Here is a 23,812-nt window from a genome sequence, read left to right as displayed (position 1 = left end):
GGATCATGCTTTTAAAATTAAAGTTATATAATTTCAGTAGCCTGATACATTGTTTTCTTTGTTATTAAACTCCCTCCCCTATGGTTAGAATTAGATATAATGTAGGTGTAGGTTTTTGTTTTTAGTGTTGTTTCACATTTCTTGTTTAAATTCTTTCTTTTCCTTTTCAGGCAGTTACTTTTTTTCTTTCCTTAGGTAGTTTAGAATTGCTTCCCCCCTTTTTTTCACTATATAGCTCTTTGTACAGTTTATAATTCATATTTAGCTCTTTGTATATATTTTACATAATAATGTACAATAGTCCTGCATTCCTTAATAATATTGTTATAATTGTTATAATTAAGATGCTGTTTAGGTTATACACAATATTATAAACTAGCAACTAAAAGATTTTTTATAAAATAAATGTTAATGTTTCTAAAGTGTATAAAGATCATATTTAATAATAATAAATAAGACTTCTGGGAAATCAACAGCAAATTGGAAGACGATACCACAAAAAGTGGAGCCAACAACCACAGGAGAATGAAGAGCTGGCTATCTCTTGGATAATTCCTCTCAGGACAAGGAGAGGACTTGAGATTGCCCACAAGTGCTCCAGATGGTTGCTCCTCACAAGGAGACTGCAAGACAGCAGTCTCTTGCAGATTTAGAACTGTGGGAGGTGAGGAAATAGACCTCTTGCACAAAGTATAATCCATGCCTTTAAAAGGGCACTGGGTTCATATAATTCCTTTTCTAATAACTTCTGAAATTTGTTTGTTAACTGCTTCAGGAAAAACAGATCGTTTTTAGAAACCTTTGAAGTGACAAGCCTTATGATCTTGCCAGACCAGAAATCTACCCTTAATCTCAATCTTAATCATGTAAAAGTTTTACTTTTTCCCCTCTGAATTTCGGCTGAGGTCACATATCAAAGGCAGCCATTTTAATTTACATTTAAGATCTATACCCTCTGCTTTTTCCCATTAACTACTCCCTTTGTAATTCTCCTGTTTTTTGCCATAGAGCTACATGAAGTCCTACCAAAGCTAGTGCATAGAGTTAAAATAGTTTCTAAGCAACTAAGATACTTATATCAAATTTTGTGCTACAGTGACAATTTTCTGCAAAAAACAAAAACAAAAAGAATCTGCATTACCTTATTTGAACCGAAAAAATGCAGAGATGGGAAAAAAGAGGCAAATTAAAGTATAAAGACTGCTCATCCATAGCAGTCTAGCTTGACATAATGTCTATACTAGACTGTGGCTTTAGGAAATGAACAGTGAAGATAGCTCAGCTCCAGCAAGAGCAGCCATTCTTCATTCAGCTCTATGTCCCACACTAGCATCACTTCAGAAGGAGATGGAAGTGGCTGCCAGAAGCACTATGGACAGCTGGTTTGGGGACCTACAACCAGCACTTGGAAGGTGTCCATTTGGAGATGAGGTGAATGTCCCGTTCCTGAATCATTAAAATTAACATTTAATATAATAGTTAAGGGACGCGGTGGCTCACTGGGTTAGGACACTGAGCTTGTTGATCAGAAGGTCGGCAGTTTGGTGGGTCGAATCCCGAGTGCCACGTAACAGAGTGAGCGCCTCTTACTCGTCCCAGCTTCTGCCAACCTAGCAGTTTGAAAGCACGTAAAAATGCAAGTAGAAAAATAGGGACCACTATGGTGGGAAGGTAACAGCGGTCCGTGCGCCTTTGGCGTCTAGTCATGCCGACCACATGACCACGCAGACGTCCTTGGACAAGCACTGGCTCTTCGGCTTTGAAATGAAGATGAGCACCGGCCCCTAGAGTTGGAAACGACTGTTGTGATTCAGGGTCAGCCTGTGGGTTCGGCAGTTGGGTCGGATGACTCAGACGAGGAGGACGAGGGGGGTGTTGAAGAACTTGCTGATGATGGCTTTGAGGCTCCGCAGAGCCCCCAGCCAGGCCCCTCCCACCTGGTGGAGACCCAGCTGTGTGAGCCTGACAGCATGGATGAAGATGACCCACAGCTGGCCCTGTTCAAGGACGCCCGACGCAGGAGGCAGTCAATTAGGAGTAGACAGAGGAAGGCAATGGGGCTCCTCGGAAGGAGGCACAGAGAAGCCATGCCCTGAACTCTTTATAAAGGGAATGTGTGGGGAGGGCTGGTGTGCTGAAAGCAACCGCTCAGATAGTGTTTCAAAGCTCCTGTATCTTGGTTCGTGTCTTGTTTGTTTTCGTAGTAAATAATTTGGCAGACGTAAATCCAGCCTCTTGCCGTTTGTAAAGGGGTTGCCTTTTCTGCAGGGCCGGTAGCAGGCTGGTACAGAACAACGACTAGCACGCATGTGCGGGGGAACCTTTACCTTTATAATAGTTAAGTGAAGTACAAACACATTCATCCTTTTCCTGCTCTACACACAGATTGAGTACTGGGTTTTGTTTTGAAGTAAATCAGTCCACCAAAAAAGATAAGTTGTGGGTGTGTTTGTGTGTCTGTGTGAAGAACAGAGGCACATAAAATGTGTCTAAGGCAAAACTAATACACCTGTAGGGCTCAGGAAAGCAACTGTACAAGTGGGGGAAAGAAAGAAAGTTGAATAAAAGCATCAAGAGTGACAAATTCTCTTCCTTGTATGAGTTCTCCAGTTTAATAATTTACCACCACAAGAAAGCTATTTTTCCTGTCTTTTTCCACTATTTAAATACTTAAAGATCGTTTCATTAAAAAGGGGTCCTATAAATGAGGTATATCTGGACAAAAAGAGAAAAGACTTCTCCATAAAAAAAAGGAGAGGGACTATTGTTATCACAGCTCTAATTTGTCAGACTCCAAATTTATTCCTAAACTTTATTATTGAATTCTGCTATTAAAAATTGAGCTATTTAAGAGACCTTTTGATTCTTAATATAATCATCCATTTCTTATATTTATTGCTATTTGTAAGCTGTTTCTATCTTTATTTTAATGATTTTAATCTTTGGGAGGATATTTATGTAGACTTGTAATTGTAACATGGATATTTTAATAACATTGTGATTGTAACCTGCTGAGATTTTTATCGACTGCTATGGGTGAAAAAAAGAGTAACAATAACTCAATATTCCTAATCTGGCATCCTGTCATTGTTTTATAAGGCTGTCCTGTTATCTCCATAGTCCTGACCATTTTCAGGACATGGTAGAAATTTTAGTCTGAATCTATGGCTAAGATGGATGGTTTGCTAAGAAGCTGCATCTTTCTCTTTGTAAAATCTTAAGTTAGGCTAGCTTGCCTCAAGTCCCTCTAGCCATGACACAGCTTACTCTTAGCTTCCTTCCATTATTAGGAACCACTGAATGCATTTTCTGTTATTACATGAGCGCTATAAAGAAAGGAGAGAGAGAGAGAAGAAAAGAGAGAGAGAGAGAGAGAGAGAGAGAGAGAGAGAGAGAGAGAGAGAGAGAGAGAGAGAGAGAGAGTGAGAGAGTGTTAAGGTACCAATTCGGCCTGCATCTTGCAGCTGGATTTTGAGCATCTCCATGGGAGTGGTGACAATCACCTGGCAGGTCCCCGCCCCACAACCGGCCAGCATCTCTTTTAGCAGCGTCAACTTGCTCCTGGCAAAAACACAGGGAAGAAAGAAAAAACACAAAAGAAAATCAGCTAGGCAATCCAACGACCTGCTTGATTTCAAGCAGCAGTAACAACAACAAACCAGCCAGTTTTGTTCTTTCAGTCAAATGGCCAGTTTTTGCTGCTAAGGAGTCAAATGACAAACAAACTGTGTAGAGAATGAGAGTCATCAAACCTGTCCAGTTTGGGTCTTCTTGATCATGAATGCAATGGCATATAAAATCTGAAGACGACTAGCTCAATGACACAGCACTGCAGCACAATTTTGAAAGACCAAAGTGGTTTTTTTTTAGTGAACAAAGACAACACTCAGAAGAATGCAAATATATACTGTTCTTGCTTTTTTCAAAGACAGTTTCTATGTTGTTATTTTAAAACAAAAACTACAGACAGATTTATCCAAGCACACTCTTTGGCAAAATACTGGAGACATAAATTAATAAACCACAAACATTGGGGGAAATGAAAAAATTCTGGGGGAATTAATTATGTTAATCTGTAAAGCTAGATGTCTCTCTAAGAGGTTGACAAGAATCCTGTTTTGGAAATAAAGCCACCACAGTGCTAGGCAGTAAATCTCTCCCTTACAGTATTTTGGCTTTGCAGAAGGGTAATGCAAATCATACTACTGCGTACAGCTGTCATCACCTGACACCATTGCAATCAAAATGTAATAGGAGACTGTAGCCACAGGAGTATCACCACCATCAGAGCAAAGGAAGATAACAAGATAGGAATTTGGTTTTCTTAGTCAGGCAACACTTTGAGAAAGAAGTAACTTTCAAGGAGGGCGATACAACGGGATGAAGGAGAGAAGCAACTGCCTCATGGGTCTTCCCTTTAACCCTGAGGCATATTGGCTTTTGGTATTAGCCCTTTCCATCAAACTACATTCTGTTGCTGTAGAAATTTCTAATTTCAAAAGCCTCATAGGTAACTCCAGAGTGCCTATAACATTTGCCACCATATTGTATGATTTTCATGGGAGAAAATGAAAATTATTAAATACATGGGGATTAACTGAATTAAACACTGAACTATTTGGTTTTCCACTATTGGCTGCAAACAAATAGGAAGTTTCATATACTTTTGATAACTTAGCATAATATAAGACAAGTGACCAAGTCTAAAACTCTTAGCCTGTAATACCAGGCAAAAGCAGAGTAGTTCACAGTGTTGGGAACAGAAGAGGCTGAATTCCCATCGCACTCAACTCATCAAGAGGTTATTTTCAAAGCCAGAATTAAAAGAATACGCTACCTGATTAAAAAACCAAAACCCTCCCACACTCATGCCTACTGGTAGAACTCAAGAGACTTTCTGTTTTCTTCCTTTTCAACATACTACTTAACTCCACGATCTGAAACATTTTATTTTGTTTATACGGTATTTTTTTTAAAGGGGCTTTTGACTAGGCACCCATGACCAGCCTAATCAGAAAGAATGATCTGAAACAACGCTTTCACATTTTAATATGTACTCATTCTTTTGCATTTTTAATATATCTATTACTGTACACGAAGGGGGAAAAAATGAGAGGAGACCATTAAATCACTTCAGTTACATTGAATAAAGAGGAACAGGAAAAAATAGTTTAGGTAAGAGATCCAGAGTGAATGCACAGGTTGGCCTATTTCTGGCACTAAGGTTAATTTGTCACTTCTCAGAGAATTCAGAGCAGGCAACGATCTTGGCCACCAGCCAGAGCTGGAAATGAGGTGGTACATTGCCCAGTTATGTCTTCAAAACCAACACCACGTAGCTGAAGCTTAGCATCTGTGATCCATCAAAAACCTCCCTCTGTGGGAAGCCTGGAGTAGCATAACATTCATCCCCTTACCTACAGTAGTGGCCAAAATTGTGGAAACCCTTTGGGAAAAGTGTATTTTTGAGGTTTGATGGCTAGTAACACCACTTTTTTTGGGGAGTAGTACCATAAAATTATATATCAATGGAAAGATAATTTAATCAAGAATGTAATTGCAACAAAGTTTGTTCAATTATCTGTACTGTGTTCTATGAAAAGTTATAGCCAAATAACCAGAAAAAGGAAGCCCAGCTTGCTTAGGTTGATATTAGGTAGCTTTCCTTCATCTGATTGTAGCCAATGAGCATGAGTGTTTAGAGAGCCAATCAGGTGTTATCTTGTTTTGGCAATGAGCCAATCAGATCACAGTAGGACATGACCACGGAGACGTCCTCGGACAAGCGCTGGCTCTTCGGCTTTGAAACGGAGATGAGCACCGGCCCCTAGAGTTGGAAACAACTAGCACGCATGTGCGGGGGAACCTTTACCTTTACCTATTGAAGCTGAGAGGAGGACATTTGTCGGTGTGTTATGTGATCGCTATCAAGTGGGTTGGTTTTTTTTGTGTTCTTTCACTTAGAAAGCTTGTAAAACGTAATAAAATTAAAGTAATGGTGCAAAGAGTTGACTGGTTGCCCAGAAAGCGATGTAAAACAGTATTATTAAGTGAACAAGGCTGCAGTTATAAAGAAATTAGAAGAAAAAAAATGGTGGAAACTTAACCAAAGGTGGCATTTCTACTGTACACTTTTCCCAAAAGGTTTCCACAATTTTGGCCACTACTCTGGAGGGACTGCCACTGCCTCTCGGGCTCAGAAAAATAGCTTCAGGAAACCTCATGCAGCCAGTTCCTCAGTCTGCATGATTGCTGCTTAGGTGCGGAGTTCTCTTATCTGAGGAGATTATAGTTGTAAGGCCGCAGCAGAGATGAGCAAATCACTAAATATAGATTTCTCCTTTGAGAATATAGGAAGGAATTTTCACTGCACGCAAGTGTCACATTGGTACAAGAAGAAAACAGAGAGTTGGCAACATCCTTCTGAATCCATTAAAGCAATCGATTCCCTCTTTGAATAGAATCTGGCAGGGAATCAAGTCCTCTAAGGGACTAGTTTTCTGTATTCGTTTTTTTCCCCTCACAAAATACAGATAGTCCTCAACTTGTAACAGTTCCCTCAGTGAACGCTCAGTTACAACGGCATTGGAAAAAGTGACTTATGACCATTTTTCACACTTACGACAATTGCAGCATCCCCATAGTCAGGTGATTTACATCTGGATGTTTGACAACTGACTCACATTTATGACAGTTGCAACGTGCTGGGGAGATCTGATCACCTTTTGCAAACTTCTGACCAGGAAGGTCAATGGGAAAGCCAGATTCACTTAGTAACCATGTTACTAATTTAACAACTGCAGTGATTCACTTAACAAATGTGGCAAGAAAAGTCATAAAAGGGAGCAAAACTCACTTTAAAAATTTCTAACTTAGCAACATAAATTTTGGGTTCAACTGGTTGTAATTTGAGGACTATCTGTAACTCTTAACTCCCTCATAGGTTTAGATTTTCTTTTGAATATCTGTTGAACATTATTTTTGTGTGCTCAAAAACTGAGAAGTGGACACTAGATACTTTAAAAATGCTTTTACCGGTAATCCTTTTAAAGATTAGTTTAGTTTAGTTTATTAGACTTATATACCGCCCTTCTCCCGTAGGACTCAGGGCGGTTCACAAGGTTTTTTTAAAAGAAACAATACTACAATTAGAAAAGTTAAAACAATTAAAATGATTATATTAAACCTTGAATATAAAAAACCTAGTTAAAAACCAGTTAAAACCCCAATTAATACCCTCAGTCCAGGCCCGAAAGCTCGAAGAGCCAGGTCTTCAGGTCCCGGCGGAATGAACGGAGGTCGGGGCCAGTCCTAAGCTCCGCGGGCAGCTGGTTCCAAAGGGCCGGCGCATGAGCTACAATATTTAAAAAACTGGAGCTAGTTTGTCACTTGCCTCCAAAACTTTTCCCCAAAGTTTTCACTGAAACATGACTGAAATAACCTTACTTTCTGGATCAGGATGGGCAGAAACTAGGTCATAGCCTGTTTGTGATATCTATTTTTTGGTAAAATGTTGAGCTTTTCCTGATTCCTGAAAGGCTACTTTGGAAAAACTCTCCACATATGTTGGAAAAGAAATTCCCAGTATTTCTAAGTAGCAAGGCTGAAATCACTATGGAAGCTGCAGTCTGGTGGATACTGCTTTGAAAAATGCTGTTCTAAAGAATGCTGGATAAGTAAAAATTACGGTATGTAATCTTTTACAGTATATACATTTATAAACCACGTTTCCACTTACAATTTCTCAGAAATGAATCATCATTAATAAAAAATCATTTAAATAAGCGTTTACAATTTAGAGGTCTTTAGTAAGTAAGTAAACGGAAAACCCATGGTAGAAGCTTTAAAAAAGGAGCTCATACCATATTTAGCAAAAAACAAAAACAATAACTCATGAACATAATTATAGTTGCACTAAAAATAAACAAATTAAATATTCAGTATTAATTCAAACAATTGAATTGAAACAATTTCCCAAGAATATTATAAAGTTAGAAAAGAATTCTATTTCTCATAACTAAAGCTAGCATACCAGGGGTCCCCAACCTGTGGGCCGCAGCCCACTACCGAGCTGTGCCCTCTTGGCCACCGGACCACATGAATGGCTGGCCAGTGAGTGCACTCCCCCCCCACTCACGCTATTCCTGCCCTGAGTGTTGCACAGGTGCTAGGCCTGCTCCCAGCGTTGCACGGGCGCTTGCACTGTCACGCAGGAGCTAGCCCCACCCCACCCCCATTTGCATCCCATACACGCACGCAGCCCCATGCTTCCCCCTTCCTTTCCCTCCGGGCCACCAACCTAGAAAGATTGGGAACCTCTGTTCTAAGCTGTTAAAGTGATGAGTAAGGAAAAGGTTGCAGAGGGCATCAGGTTGATCTTCAGAATTTCCTATTCCAATCTATGCATCTGTGTCAGTCCTTTGAGCTAGTCCTGACAAAAAGCATCAACCACAGGTGCCGACAATACCTTTACTGTAGTATTACATAGTGGAATTTTGCCAGTATGAAAGTACTTGTCCCCTCCCTTAATTTTACATTCCCCAAAACTAGGGAGGATCATTTTAGAGATACTTTGTCTACCTCCACTCCTCTATTAAACTGAGATTTCATTTATCAGACGATCCTCATTGACTTCACTCGTCAGCAGGTCTTAAAGGGAGCTCATATGACCCCTGGACACTGCAACCGTCTTAAATATAAATCAGTGGCCAAGTGTCTGAATTTTGATCACATGACTACAGGGGTGCTGCAATGGTTGTAAGTGTGAAAAATGGTCATAAGCCACTTTTCCAGTGCCACTGTAACTTCGAACAGTCAATAAATGAACTGTTGTAAGTCGAGGACTACCTGTATGCCATTTCCTATCACCCCATTCCATTGGACTACCACCCTTTTAACAGAATTAATCTAAGCTGCTTTTACAACCTAGTAAAACGGACTTTGAATATGAGGGTAGGGCAGCAGTGGCCCCAGTTAGGTTTTTGAAAACAAGGCTACTTCAGCAGAACAGTTGTTACAACGCAGCGGTGGGATTCAAATAGGTGAACCACCGGTTCTCTTTGTGGATGCCACTTCCGGAAGTCCGTTCTGGGCCTGGGCAACAAAAGATTAGCTACCGGTTCTACTGAACTGGTGCAAACTGGCTGAATCCCACCACTGTTACAATGTGGCTAGCCAATCAAAGAACTGTCTTTACCAGAAAGTGAATTGATGAAGATACACTTCCAGGATGCCATAGAGCAGGGGTAGGCAACCTCGGCTCTTTTATGACTCATGGACTTCAACTCCCAGAATTCCTGAGTCAGCATAGCTGACTCAGGAATTCTGGGAGTTGAAGTCCATGAGTCATAAAAGAGCCGAGGTTGCCTACCCCTGCCATAGAGAAACCAAGCATTGTAAGTTCTCTCTCGTTTTTGTGTATTAAGCAAAACAGTATCACTTACAGGAAACATAAAAAGGAGGGGGGGAAGGTATCAGTTTTCCTGCTGATTATGATAGGATGCATAAAGAAACAGTTAATGGAGCCATGCTTAACAACCAGGAAGGGAAAGAACAAAGCTCAGCAAATTTCTTTGGCCAAACCTAAACAGCAATCTGAAGGTCAAGATAAAAAGAATAAGATTTTATTGCACCACAGGGAGGAGTTGATACTAACTAAGTTCCTTTGGAAAAAGTGATACAGATAGTTCTCATTTAGTGACCACAACTGGACAGGCAACTTGGTCATTAAGTGAAGTGATTGCTAAATGAAACCACAACTGTGCTTTCAATCTTACTTCAGCTTTCTTTTGCTTTACGGAGCTGCAAAAGTCACAAATGCAAATTTACTATTTGATCACTGTTGTAATTGCAGTCACTAAATGAGGCAGCCGCTAAACAAAGATTATCTATAGTCAGAACATTTTTTAGATGTTTGAAACTATTTACAAAAAATATTGTTTTTACTAGCAATTTTTGAGACACATTAACCAATGGGGCCAAATGATAGTATACATATGCTCCAAAATCACCTGTAGAAATTATGCAGTGCAAAGCAGGATACTATTTTCAGACTCTTGCAAGTACATATTTTTCTGCAATAAAGTCCTGTAAATATTTACTCAGATGCAAGTTTCACAGTATTTGAGAGGATTTGCACCAAAATACTGAACTGGGTCACATCTGTTATGAAATTACTTGGAGAAGGACATGGTTAAGTCTCAATTTATGGGACTTAATTTATCCCCATCTGAATGGCAACTGAACTGTCCCACTTAGGGTGGCCCCTGACTTGTTACACTTTTAATCAGATCTTTTAGAGTATTTTTACGCTTCTTATGGTTAATTATTTTATCATTCTTGGTTGTTTGTAAATCACAGTACTTGGAGAGAGACAAAATGTAAGGCAACAATCAGCAAGTTCTAAAAATAACTCATGTGCAAAAGCAGCACATGTATTAATATTTTTGCTATATCCAGGAACATGCAAATGTGCATTCAACTAACCAGTTCCACCCCACTGGATTTATTGTTGTGTCGAACACAAATATATCTACGATGCTACAAAACTGTCTTTGCGGCCCGAGGTCTAAACAAGGTAAAACCAGTTCCACTAATCTGGTCCTGCTATTATCAACAAATCATTTAACAGCCATAGCATGCCAATTATGTGTTTCAAGAAATGCCTTTTCCAAGCATTCCAGAAGGAATTTGACTGAGGCCCATGCCATCCTCATAAATACCGGGGCTGTAACCCCCAAGGTCGGCCCACAGAATCATAATTGAGAATGCACATAGGGAACATATGAAAACAGACACACTACTGAATTTAATAATCCCAGCTTAAGTTTGTCTGCTTAAACAAACAAAAATCCTGACATTACTTATGCAACCTTCTGAAAAAAAGAAAAATCCTGTGCCTGCTTTATGGTAATCAGTGTTTCAGATGAAAAGGGACCCTGAATCTTTGCATGATTAAACTGGTAATATTTATTCAAGATGCCAGCCCCCTTCTGCAGGGAAACAATATTCATTTTCTGCATTTCTACTTTGAAAATTCAGATGGCCTGATTACAAACTGAACATTTCATATCTTTAGGCGAGCTGAGGAAGGAGCAGCGGAGTGTAACTAGCAGGCTTAGTGAAGACATGGCGAAGCCCCACATCAGACAGCTTCATCCCAAATTAAAGCACCATTTCTGGTCCACCTTTCACTACTGCAAAGGCTTCTGTTTCAACACATTGCTTCACAATTTCTCTTCACTCAAAAATAATAAAGCTTCACATCTATGGATTCACATTTGGTGTTCCACTAAGCCTTTCCCAGGACAAAGGCGTTTGGAAGTTAAGTGAAATCTTTTGCAATTATTTATCCTGACAATAGCGCAAGGATAAATCTGGATTAAAGACTAGGAAATGCATGAATGAGGGTTTCTCCAAATCAGAAAAGCATCTCTTTTTCCAGCTTACAGAACTGACCAGAGTAGAAATATCTCCATGACGGCATACACAAGTCTATATAATCCTTTGCCTTTGGCCCCTTTTTTTCAAATAAGATAGGCTTTATAGCTCCTTCCTAACCCAAAGGACCTAAAAAAAAATTACCTTCTCTTTTCACTGTAAATGTAGTAGCGCTTATGATAAAAAAAGTGATTTTGATGGGGAAAATACCTTGTGAGAAAAGGGGTGGATAAATCCCTCTTTTTTGCCAAGACCTAACTCAGGAGCATCCAACCTTGGCAACTTTAAGATCTGTGAACTTCAACTCCCAGAATTCTCCAGTGGAGTTGAAATCTACAGGTCACCCCTGTTCTAACTAAACACCACTCCTACCCCAGCCGATTGGCTGCATATTGAATATGATGAAAAGGTATCATGTCCTCGGTCTCCTATCTCCCAGGAATTGTAAAGACAATGGAACAAGTATTAATTAAGTTCACAATGTCTTTGGAGAAGGTATATGATATTATACAGAGACACAATCTAGCGCATGTTGTAAAAAAAACCACCCAGTTCAGTTCAGTCTATTACAGGGCTTTTCAACCTTTTCACCCATTGTACCACTTTTAGGATATGGCAACATCCGAGTACCACCAGTCGCCTAGCAAGGTGTCAAAAACTTGATGACCAAAAAAAAAAAAGGAAAAAGTGATGAAGTACAGGCAGTCCTCGACTTACAACAGTTCGCTGAAAAAAGTGCCCCCCCAAGCCACAGCCGAGCAAGACACCTGCCTTCCCGGCGGCGCTCTTCATCCTGTCTGACGTTTTCATTGTTGTGAGCATTTCTGTTGAGGATTGGCAGCAGGGGTGGGGTGGGATGGGGTGTTTGGTTTTTATTTCCCCTCCTCTGCTGGGTGGTTGCAGCAGGTTTTGGTCACTTCACATGACCCTGGGACACTGTGACTGTCATAATTATGAATCAGTTGCCAAGCATCTGAATGTAAATCACAAGACCCTGGAGATGCTGCAACATTCCAGCTGATTAGTGCTTCTTCAGGGCTCAGCAGACGCACCGGGATCAGCACCGAGCTCCAGCTGGAGCCTGGTGCTGATCCTGACACTTCCACTGGGCCCTGACAGCCCCAAAGAAGCGCTGATCCTGGCGCTTCTGCTGAGCCCTGACAGCCCTGCAGCTCCAGCCGTCTCTTGCTCAGGCTTGTGTAGTGCTGCCATTGGTTCAGCTCATTCCCCTCCCCCGCTACCACTTTTCTAGGATGATTGCGTACCACCTGCCAGGTGCCAATGTACCACAGGTGGTACCCATACCACTGGTTGAAAAGCCCTGGTTTATTAAATGCACTATTTTTAGCACCCAAATTACTGACCGAAATAAGCGACCCTCTGGGGATGACTTTCACTTTCATTTTCCACATGCATCATTCTCATCACCTATCAGAATGACATTTTACACAGCTATACTCTATAAAAAATTTGTGCAATCCAAAGTCAAGAAAAACTGCATGCTTTTATTATTGAGTACCTTGTTTTGATCTCAACAAGATAGTCAATAACAAGTGTAATTAAAAAGGATAGTGTTATGGTTCCAATAGATGAGATCTTATAAAAGGGAGGGGGTGCTGTTTAGGATTGTAGCATATGGGGAGGGTCTATTTTCCCCTAATTTCTATATTCCAAATCTTGGTGCCGATGTCAGATTTCCTTTTGAGGGAATAGCAACTACTGGACAGGGAGATATTTAAAAGACTTTATGATATGTAGGCATGGAGAAGAAATGCACTGGCATTTCTTCTAGCCCTGCCCCCAGTTATTATTTCTAAGAAGAAAACAGACAAACAGTGTGTATTTGCATTTTAATTGCTTTACTTGGCATAAAAAATCATAAACAAGTGAGAAAGTTTGTAGAATTTCCCCACAGATCTCAAAAAATTATATTCCTAAAAGTTGAAATTAAATAATTACAGGCAATGTTATACAAATATCAACCAAATATGATGATTTAGTTGTCCGAGAAAGGAATTCCCTTTGATGACAACAACTCGCTGATTGTTGCCTATGAGAACTATTAACCTTGTGATTATAAGCTCCATGCCTAGGTTTAAATACTATAAATTTTGGTCAATTCTGTATTTTATTTTATTTTTTGCAAATACTGTATTTCTAAAATAAACAGTTCTAGGAACATAATTTGGATACCAACAATCTAATCCCACATTTTGCCATAAAACTATGACAATGCAAAGTTTCCACAGTTTCCAAGCTGGCTTTGTTGCCTTGCTATATTGCTTAAAGGATTTTGGTGAAGTAGAAAACTTGTGCATTTTTTCACATTATCTTTGTATTAAGGATATTGTCTTAATATGGAAGTTGGAATTTTATTAAGCTATAATAAGATGCCTCAACAACCATACAAGTTAACCCTGACTTACTTTTAGAACACCAAAGCAGTAAGTAGTAACCATTTCTGCCCTGGAATAAGGAGGATATCATATTTTGACAACTACCCTCCACCAAATAGAGCATGTCAGAAGGTGAAAAAATAAGTTTGTCCCACTCCAAAAAATATACAAATTGCCTGTTCTGGACTTGGGATGTATCGATTTCTATACTGTGAACAGAATAAAGCAGTTCAAAATTATAGAGGCAAAATCAACAGATATTGAGGTTCAACTGTTCTGTGAATTATAATGGGAGGAAAATACACAATGGGGTAATAGTGACAGAGCCCAGCTTTGTTGGAAATCCTTATGTGCAGTATGCCCCACACTCCACTTACCCATCTTTGGCAAGATGATACCTAAAGAAATCATTGGCAGCTAACTTGATGGCTTTTTCCGGAGTCACAAGTGTTAAATTCACTGCAGCCCCTGGACAAGAAAAAGAAGAGAACGCAGAGCTTAGTGGTTTAAGGGATTTTAAATCATCTTTGCGTGCTGACAATCAATTGTGCTCAAAACAAAAAGTGAATCCTAGGAGAGGCATCTACACACAAGAAAAGGCATGTTATGATTGGCAGCCAGCAAACAATGACAAGTACTGTGTTGCTATTTATCCTCTCTCCTATATTGTGTCGTAACTGCGCTACATAAAGACAGTCGTACATTTATATACTGCCTGGCAGACAGCTAAACTGCAGATGAACTTTGCTAGCATTTTCTTTTTAAAAAGCTAACAGGTACAATTCTTTTCCAACAGCTGGTGGTAGGAAAGGGAAATTAATTCTTGGACAGGGTAAGACAGTTGTCCCAGTGTTATTGCTTCCATTGTAGAAATGCAAAACTGATATTTGCACTATTTATCTATTTGCATTTGCATGTTTTCAAACTGCTAGGTTGGAAGGATCTGGGCTGAGGATGGGAGCTCACACTGTCACATGGAGCTTGGGTCTCGAACCTGGGCTGCTAGCTTTACAACCAAGAAGCTGGAAACAAGCACCACTGAGCATCTATCTGTCTGTCTGTCTGTCTGTCTGTCTGTCTGTCTGTCTGTCTGTCTGTCTGTCTGTCTATCTATCATCTTTGTGTGTAGGTTCACATTAGGGTTTGTCCTAATTCATGGGTGTGGACCATGGAATGAATTCCTTCCTTCCTTCCTTCCTTCCTTCCTTCCTTCCTTCCTTCCTTCCTTCCTTCCTTCCTTCCTTCCTTCCTTCCTTCCTTTCCTCCCTCCCTCCCTCCCTCCATTCATTCAATATTTATACTGTGGTTCTACATAATGTGGAGGGCTGCAAGGTCCATACCCATGAATTAGGACATATCTACAGGTTCAGGTTGAAGCTGCACAGAGCCACTGCACTGAAGAATATATACATCTTTTCAACACATGCAATCCAAAGTCAAGCTCTGAAATTTAGAATCCAATTGATGTTGCAATATTCATTGGCAAAAGAAACAGCGTTCTTCATTGGACAAAGCTAGAAACAGCCAGTGAGCATTACAGAAGCATTCCATTCTCTTGACCCTGCTTGAGTTTATAAAATAGGTAAGCTTTGTTACCACATGTTAAAAGGAGCTATTACTCCTTTCAAAACATTTTGACTCAGTTCAAAATCCATGGTAATGGTAGGTTTCTCCAATCTCCTTAAGAGGGATGAGTACTGTTAGAAATTCTGTTTATATAAAGCACCATAGAGCAAACAAAGAGTACAGTCTCAATGCTGCAAACATTTACATGTTTTTGCATTGACAATATAAGAGACAGCCTTTTGTTTAAACTGCTTCACTTGAATCTTGAAGGGAGGGAATTTTCTAACGACTAATTTGAGAAGATTAGAAAGCCCCCGTACAGAATGGGAGGAGAGACCTCATATGTAAAACTAATTGGACAATGTGATTTATGACGTGTAGATAGGGCGGGGATTGTGTGTGTGTTACGATGGGTTTGGGGGGAGGAGATTTCAGATTCTGGCATCCCTCCATGAGTGCAATGTTTCGTTTCATTACCAAGACTTTTAGATAAATAATATCAGCTTCTTATATCAGTTATATCAGCTTCTTTGAGTGAGGGTAGCTTCCCTGCTGTCTTGAAAGAGGCGGTGGTGAGGCCTCTCCTCAAGAAGCCTGCCTTGGACCCAGCTGTATTGAACAACTTTCGTCCGGTCTCCAACCTTCGCTTTCTTGCGAAGGTTGTTGAGAGTGTGGTGGCGCATCAGCTCCCTTTGGTCCTGGATGAAGCGGATTATCTAGACCCGTACCAATCGGGTTTCAGGCCCGGGCACAGCATGGAGACGGCATTGGTCGCGCTGGTGAATGATCTCTGGAGGGCTCGGGACAGGGGTCATTCCTCTGTTCTAGTCCTATTAGACCTCTCAGCGGCTTTCGATACCATCGACCATGGTATCCTGCTGCGGCGTCTCAGGGGATTGGGAGTGGGAGGCACGGTCTTACAGTGGTTCTCCTCCTATCTCCAGGGATGCTCACAGTCGGTGTTGACAGGAGGGCAGAGGTCGACCGCGAGGTCTCTCGTTTGTGGAGTTCCTCAGGGGTCGGTCCTCTCGCCTCTCCTGTTCAATATCTACATGAAACCGCTGGGTGAGATCATTCGTGGCTTTGGAGTTGGGTATCATCAGTATGCTGATGATACCCAGCTTTTTCTTTCGACCCCAAACCACCCCAGTGATGCCCTCAACGTGATGTCCCGTTGCCTGGAGGCAGTTCGGGTCTGGATGGGGAGGAACAGACTTCAACTCAACCCCGACAAGACCGAGTGGCTTTGCATACCTTCGTCCCGGGTTTATTCGGATATTCCATCTCTCTCTATGGGGGGTGAATTATTACCCCCCGTAGATAGGGCTCGCAACTTGGGAGTCCTCCTAGATTCACGGCTCACCTTGGAAGATCACATGGTGGCTGTGACTAGGGGGGCTTTCGCCCAGGTTCGCCTGGTGCGCCAGTTGCGGCCCTATCTAAGCCGGGATGATTTATGCACGGTCACTCACGCGCTCGTGACCTCTCGTCTAGACTACTGCAACGCTCTCTACATGGGGCTTCCCTTGAGGACTACCCGGAGGCTCCAACTGGTACAAAATGCAGCCGCGAGAGTTGTGTTGGGAGTCTCCCGATACTCCCATGTCACACCTCTGCTCCATGAGCTGCATTGGTTACCAGTTGTCTTCCGGGTGAGATTCAAGGTGCTAGTAATGGTGTTTAAAGCCCTACATGGCAGGGGTCCGGAGTACCTTAGGGAACACCTGCTGCCGGGGTCTACTTCCCTCCGCCCTGTGCGTTCCCACAGAGAGGTCCTCCTCAGGGTGCCACCGGTCAGAGAATGTCGACTGGTGGCCCCCAGGGGGAGATCCTTCTCTGTGGGCGCCCCGTAGCTATGGAACCAGTTACCGGTTGAGCTCCGGACGGCGCCCGATCTTCGCTCCTTTTGCCGCGATCTGAAAACATACTTGTTCGAGCAAGCCGGCCTGGCCTGAGGGGGGATTGGTGGGGTTTTTTATTATTTTTATTGGGGTTTTTTAGTATGTATTAACTGTATTTTTAGTATGTATTAACTGTATTTTTTAATTGGGCATGTATTTAATCTTTTGTAAATTTCTGCGTTTTATTCTTGCCCTGTACACCGCCCTGAGTCCTTCGGGAGAAGGGTGGTATAGAAATATTAATAAATTAAATTAAATTAAATTAAATTAAATTAAATATACCTGCAACTTGTTTAAATTGTCTCATTCATCGGAACCATGACTTACAGTCTCCATGTGCTCTACCGCTTAACTATTTAACTGTAACAGGAAACAACTTAGAACAAAAAAGCATAAAGCCGTGGTGGCGAACCTATAGCACGTGTGCCACAGGCGGCACACAGAGCCATCCCTGTGGGCCCACGCATCATTGCCCCAGAGGAAGGCGGGGCCAGGCTGCTCCCTTCCACCTCTCCATGTGCGCCTGTGCTCTCTCTCTCTCTCTCTCTCTCTCTCTGCACTGGGAGTCAGGGAGCAGCTGCAAGAGCTGGCCGGATCTGGGCTGGATGGTGGAGGTAGCTGCCAGCAAGAGTCCAGGTAAGCCTCTGGAGCAATTATTTATTTATTTATTTATTTAATTAGTCTTATATACTGCCCTATTCCCGAAGGACTCAGGGCGGTTTACAGGGCAAAGTTAAAAGACAAAATAAGAGTTAAAATAGAATTAAAATAAGATTAAATAAGAATTAGTAGCCCAAAGTTTAAAAAATTTAAAAGTTTAAAAATTAAAACCCCTCAGTCCAGGCCAGATAAATCAAATAACCAAGTTTTTAGGTCCCGGCGAAACGAAAGAAGGTCGGGGGCGGTCCGGAGTTCCACAGGCAGATCGTTCCACAGGGCAGGCGCGCCCACAGAGAATGCCCTTCCCCTGGGGATCACCCGCCAGTACTCACTGACCAGCGGTACCCCAAGGAGGTCCTCCCTGTGGGAGCGCACAGGATGGGAAATTGATGCTGGCAGCAGGTGCTCCCTAAGATAATCACCCCGCGGCCATGGATGCGAGCTCCAGAGGCCTGGAAAATGCTTCTTCCGCCCAGATCTAGGGCTGCAGAGTGATTTTGCGCCCCCCCCCCACGGCTGATCTGGGCGGCAGAAGCATATTCCAAGCCTCCGAAGCTTGCATCTACAGCCGCAGGGTGGATTTTGTGGCGTGCCAGCAGCCCAATCCGGGCTCCAGAGGTCTGGAAAATGCTTCTGCCACACAGATCAGCCATGAGGCGGGGTGTGTGTGTGCAAAATCGCTCCAGAGGCTTACTTGGATTCTTGCTGGCAGCTACCTCCACCATCCAGCCCGGATCTGGCCAGCTCTTGCAGCTGGAGAACACGGGATGGTGGCAGCTGCCCTGGGATGAGCAGTAGGTGGGGTGGGCGCTCCTGATGTCCACAGGTGAAGAAGCCGTGAGGAGGCTCTGCGCCCAGTCCAGCCCAGTCCCGGCACGACACAGAAAGCAAGGCAGCAGCCCTATGTGTGTCCCCATGTGCGAGTGCGCCCCCGCCCTGCCAGGCAAGCTGAGCTGTGGCATCTGCGGCAGAAGAGCGCAGGTGGGCAGCGGAAGGCATGAGGAGCCCCAATCCTAGCACAGCCCCTCCCCACTCTCCTCCTCCCCCCCTTGGAAGAGTTGCTGGGCTCAGGAGCCTGCCCCATGCCCCCCACCCGCTGAGCTAGAAGTCCTCCTGCCCACTGCCCCACCCGCCAGACCAACATCGAGCTGGCCATGCCCACCCAGTGCCATGACCACCGTAGCCACGCCCACCCAGCAGGCCACGCCCACCCAGCACTCGGCAATACATAAGTGGGTTTTGGGTTGCAGTTTGGGCACTCGGTCTCTAAACGTTTCGCCACCACTGCCATAGATCCAAACTTGTAAATATTGCCATCTACTGGCTGAATACTACTATAGTTGTTGCATAAAAATACATTCCAACAACAAATTTCAACAGGTACAAACTGGAAAAACTACTTCAAATCTTATTTATTACGTATTTATCTGGGTGCCTTAGGCAAGCCATTACCAACAGCTTCAGCCCTCTCTTCCAAAGAATGCTTAAGACCTCCTTTAAGAAGTGTTTTAGGGACTGCCAAAATCATGCATATTAAGGCTCACATATTTTTATTCTTCAGGAAACTCCACATAAATATTTATATTTATCAATAACATTTTCCTGTCAACTGTTGACTGTCCTCTGGCCTGACACATGTTTGTTCTGATTGAAATCTGGTTCAGGGGAAATTCTCTTTGTAGGCAAACGCACCAGAGCACTACTTTCTGCCAGCTCTGCTCCCTGGCATGTAGACAGCCTTTGAGAGGGATATGGGAAAGAGGGACTCCATTATATAGAGAGAACCTAAGAACAAATCCCAGGGCTGCAGAGAGCATCCCAAGCTGTGCCTGGCTCAGGGAGGACAAAGGAAAGGGGTATTACTAATGCTAAGGTGACCCACTTTACTGAAATCACTCAGAGAAGAGAGTCCAGCATCTGCCAAGCCTTCTTTGTCTTTGGAACATTTTAATCTTTCATCTGCTCTATCCAACTGTTTCACAAAGGGCCATAATAACTAAATGGGAAGCTGACATTCTGCAAAGCAACCGTTGTCTCTAAAGCAATTGTGACTTAGAAAGACACTTGTGCTTCTGTTGACAAATTGGCTATACAACTAAGAACTACGTCCAACATTCACTCTTTTACTAGCCCTTTCTCTTTTCCAACAAGCTCATGCCAATGCTTTTAATTAAAACAGATATGATTACATAATCTTTCTCGGCATGAAGCACTGTTTTGTCTCTATTACTGAGTCAACCCAAGGAAAATTCAACTGGTGGTTAGCGCTCTTTAACAATGAATTATGAAGAGGTCTGCGTAATCTAAAAACCTGCATGTTCTTATACTTAATGCCATTTATAGTGTAATTTTTTGAAAGATGGATAGCCATATAGACTTGATAAATTAATAAGTAAGAGAGATTCTTATTTTATGGGATTTCTGTTGTTTCAGCAATATCAGATTCTACCAAAAATTAAGCCATTACTAGAATACAGAAATGTTTAATGGGATAAAGACAAAAGCAAGGTAAACATTGTTAGAAACGTTACGGATGCCTCTGAGGTTGCCAACTAGTGGCAAATCATTATGTTATCGTCTATTCCGATTCTTCTATTTCTACCATTAAGCTAGGGACACCAAGGGTTACCCTCAAGAGAAAGCAGAGGCCACCATACAGGAATTGTTTTTAAAAACTTTGCCTACAAACCTAGGCATCTCAAGGTTTAAGTATGATGAACTGTGCTCTCTCAGCAAGATTCAGCACATGAGGGCCAGCGAAATGGCATTAAAACTATTCTCCTGCAGTGAGTATAGGCCAATTCTGCTTTAGAGCAAGGGTCCCCAACCTCTGGGCCGTGGCCCACTACCAGGCCACGGCCTATTCAGACCCGGGCTCCACGAGAGGTGGGCTGGTGGGCACACGCGCACAGCTCAACTTGTGCGAATGGTAGGCCAGTGCACATGCACGGTCCGGTTCCCCTCTCCCCCCCCTCCAGCTGGGCTGCCAAGTTGAAAAGGTGGGGAATCGCTGATTAGGAGGAAGGAGTGGGGACAAAAATAACAATCTGCCTCAGGGGTGAGGTGTTTTGTTTCCCAAGCCCCTTGGGAAGTATGGCCAGGGAAGTATGCAATTTCCTAGTTTACATAGTTTGCAACATCACGGGAATGTATGTGTGGGAAGAGAACAAGATTATGCCAAATTTTGCCCGTCTGCATTTTTCAAGGTTAAAAAAACACAAAAGCAAAATGAAAGCCCTAAGCAAAACCAGCGTATCCTTTACGTCAAAAAGGTCTGACATTGGCTGTCTTACGCTGCAAGTCCCCGTATGGCATGTTGGGAGAGCATGAAGTAGATCAATCCCTGTGTACTGAATGGAAGAAAAGTTCACTTTGTTCCCAGTGGCCAGAAATGGTTTGCTCATTTCACTACAAATCAGGGGATGAGGAGGAGGCTATTCTTAGTAAGACGGCTGTCTGTCTTGCATAGTCTGCTTTGCAGAAGTTCTGTGCTATGGAAACAACTTGGCAAAGACAGCTCTTTGGCAAGCTCCCAATCCAAAAGGAAAGTAGGAGAAGAAGCTGAGCAAGTTGGTGGGAAATTTTATGCCATTATTATTCACAAGCTGATCCAAACGGATGACCTGCCAGTCTCTGAACTGCTATTCAGAAATAGCATTAGGATGATGCGGAAGAGGCTGCAAAGGAATCCAGCATTTTCTAACAAGGAAGGAAGTTTTCAGTTTTTACTCTTTTTTTGGGATTTCCCACACTTAAAAGAGAAGGCACAGTTCAGGCCTTATTGTTTGTATTCCAGTGAGCTTATAAGCATGAAACCAAACTTTTTGCTGCTGGGCAAGGTGGATGTTAAGTGAGTCGTGCACCTTTTTTTTTTGCCATAGCTGTTAAGTGAATCCCTGGAGTTGTTAAGTGAATCATGAAGTTATTAACCCAGTCCAGCCTCCCCCATTGATTTTGCTTGTTGGAAGCCAGCTGGGAAGGTGACAAATGGTGATCACACGATCCGGAGATTCTGAAATTGTCATAAATGTATGCCTGTTGCCAAGCACCCAAATGTTGATCACATGACCACAGGGATGCTGGGATGGTTGGAAGTGTGAGGACTGATTGTAAGTCACTTTTTCCAGTGCTGTTTTAAGTTCAAATGGCTGCTGAACAAATGGTGGTAAGACAAGAACAACCTGTACTTTCCACTCTCGGTTAGTTGCTCCACTGCCCTGATCATAGGTACTGAACCTAGAGAGTAACAACTGCTCTGAACTCAACTGACATTAAAAATAAGTATTCACCCTGTGCACCTGCCCTCCGGATAGTTAAAAAACTTTGACATTACCAGGTGTTCTGTACCAGCCTGCTACCGGCTTTGCAGAAAAGGCAACCCCTTTACAAACGGCAAGAGGCTGGAATAACGTCTGCCAAATTTATTACAAAAACAAACAAGACACGAACCAAGATACAGGAGCTTTGAAACACTATCTGAGTGGTTGCTTTCAGCAAACCAGCCCTCCCCACACAATTCCTTTATAAAGAGTTCAGGGCGTGGCTTCTCTCTCCCTCCTTCCGAGAAGCCCCATTGCCTTCCTCTGTTTACTCCTACTTGACTGCCTCCTGCGTCGGGCGTCCTTGAACAAGGCCAGCTGTGGGTCATCTTCATCCACACTGTCAGGCTCACACAGCTGGGTCTCCATGGTGACCAAGTGGGAGGGGCCTGCCTGAGGGCTACCATCAGCAAGATCTTCAACCCCCTCAGCAAGGTCTTCAACACCCCCCTCCTCCTCTGAGTCGTCCGACCCAACTGCCGAACCCACAGGCTGACCCTGAATCACAACACCAGGTACATCTCATGCCACTCCCTGTTTTTCTTTTCTGAGAAGGTACAAAAAAGCTATTGCAGCATTGTTTTAAAGATCATTAAAACAGGACAGGGATTTATGTAATCAAATCTGAAAACTAACTTTATGCTACCCAATGCTGCAGAGTAAGCTATATAGTACTCTGGTATGCTGCATTAGCTCTTCCGAGCAACAGATAAAAATGTTTACTCTTGTGAATCTTTAGAACTATAAACTAAGTGAGATTTCAGTTGTAGCTACACCCTTCTCATTACATGAATTACTTCAAGGTTTATAGCCGTTTGAACTGAAACTGTGTGCCTCTAATCTGGGACTACATTGTTAAATGAAGGTGTGCCAAGATAGACAGAAGGTAAATTAGGTAATGTAAAGTGGACAATATGTTTCTTCTGGTCGGTACACACAAATGTCCTTTGGTCACTACTGCTGCAAAACCTTTCTAGCTTTAACAGATGTATGGTAAGTAGATAAGCAAGCAGAAGGATGAGAAAAATGTTCATTTACCAGATTTCAGCTTCTCACGAGGTTGTAAAAAAATAACAAGATTTTAATCAGGAAAAAAACAACAAACCAAAACAAACAAGCAAACAACAACAAAAAAACCCCAACCCTCCAGCATTTCTAACATTAACAATTAAGTTCAGGAATTTGATGTTTGTCAGTTATTGTTCATACTGACATATTTACTGGACAATTTTTTAAAAGTCAACAGATTTTTTTTAAAAATAACAAATATTTTTTAGAAAACAACTATAGTTGGTAAATGAAATGATTTTTATCAAGAAACGGTATGTGCATATTTGCTTTCTAAAGTTGTGATTAATATTAATGAAAGTAAATGAATTAACATTTTCCTTAAACAAAATCTGTATTTCCAATTGCCATCCTGATGCAAGTTATATAAGGTTTTCTCATACCTATGTGGCAACAAAAAAAATTGTAATTCATAGAGGGTGTCATAGGAATGTCTTTACTCCACATTTGAAAAATTAAGCCA

The 23,812-nt window shown here is 42.2% G+C and overlaps 1 protein-coding gene across 1 annotated transcript in view; it reads right to left on the bottom strand.

Moving 5' to 3' along the window:
- The window catches only part of SLC25A22 (solute carrier family 25 member 22), a 70,954-nt gene that overhangs the window by 10,583 nt on the left and 36,559 nt on the right, over positions 1–23,812 (bottom strand). The window contains exons 5-6 of the mRNA XM_083350655.1: positions 14,213–14,303; positions 3,443–3,561 (exon numbers count right to left, since the gene is read on the bottom strand). Coding sequence (XP_083206781.1) covers positions 3,443–3,561; positions 14,213–14,303 — 210 coding nt within the window. The remainder of the gene's footprint in view (positions 1–3,442; positions 3,562–14,212; positions 14,304–23,812) is intronic.

The sequence above is a fragment of the Vipera ursinii genome (assembly GCF_947247035.1).
Source record: "Vipera ursinii genome assembly, chromosome: 1".
NCBI lineage: Eukaryota > Metazoa > Chordata > Lepidosauria > Squamata > Viperidae > Vipera > Vipera ursinii.
This window is presented reverse-complemented; position numbering and strand designations above follow the sequence as displayed.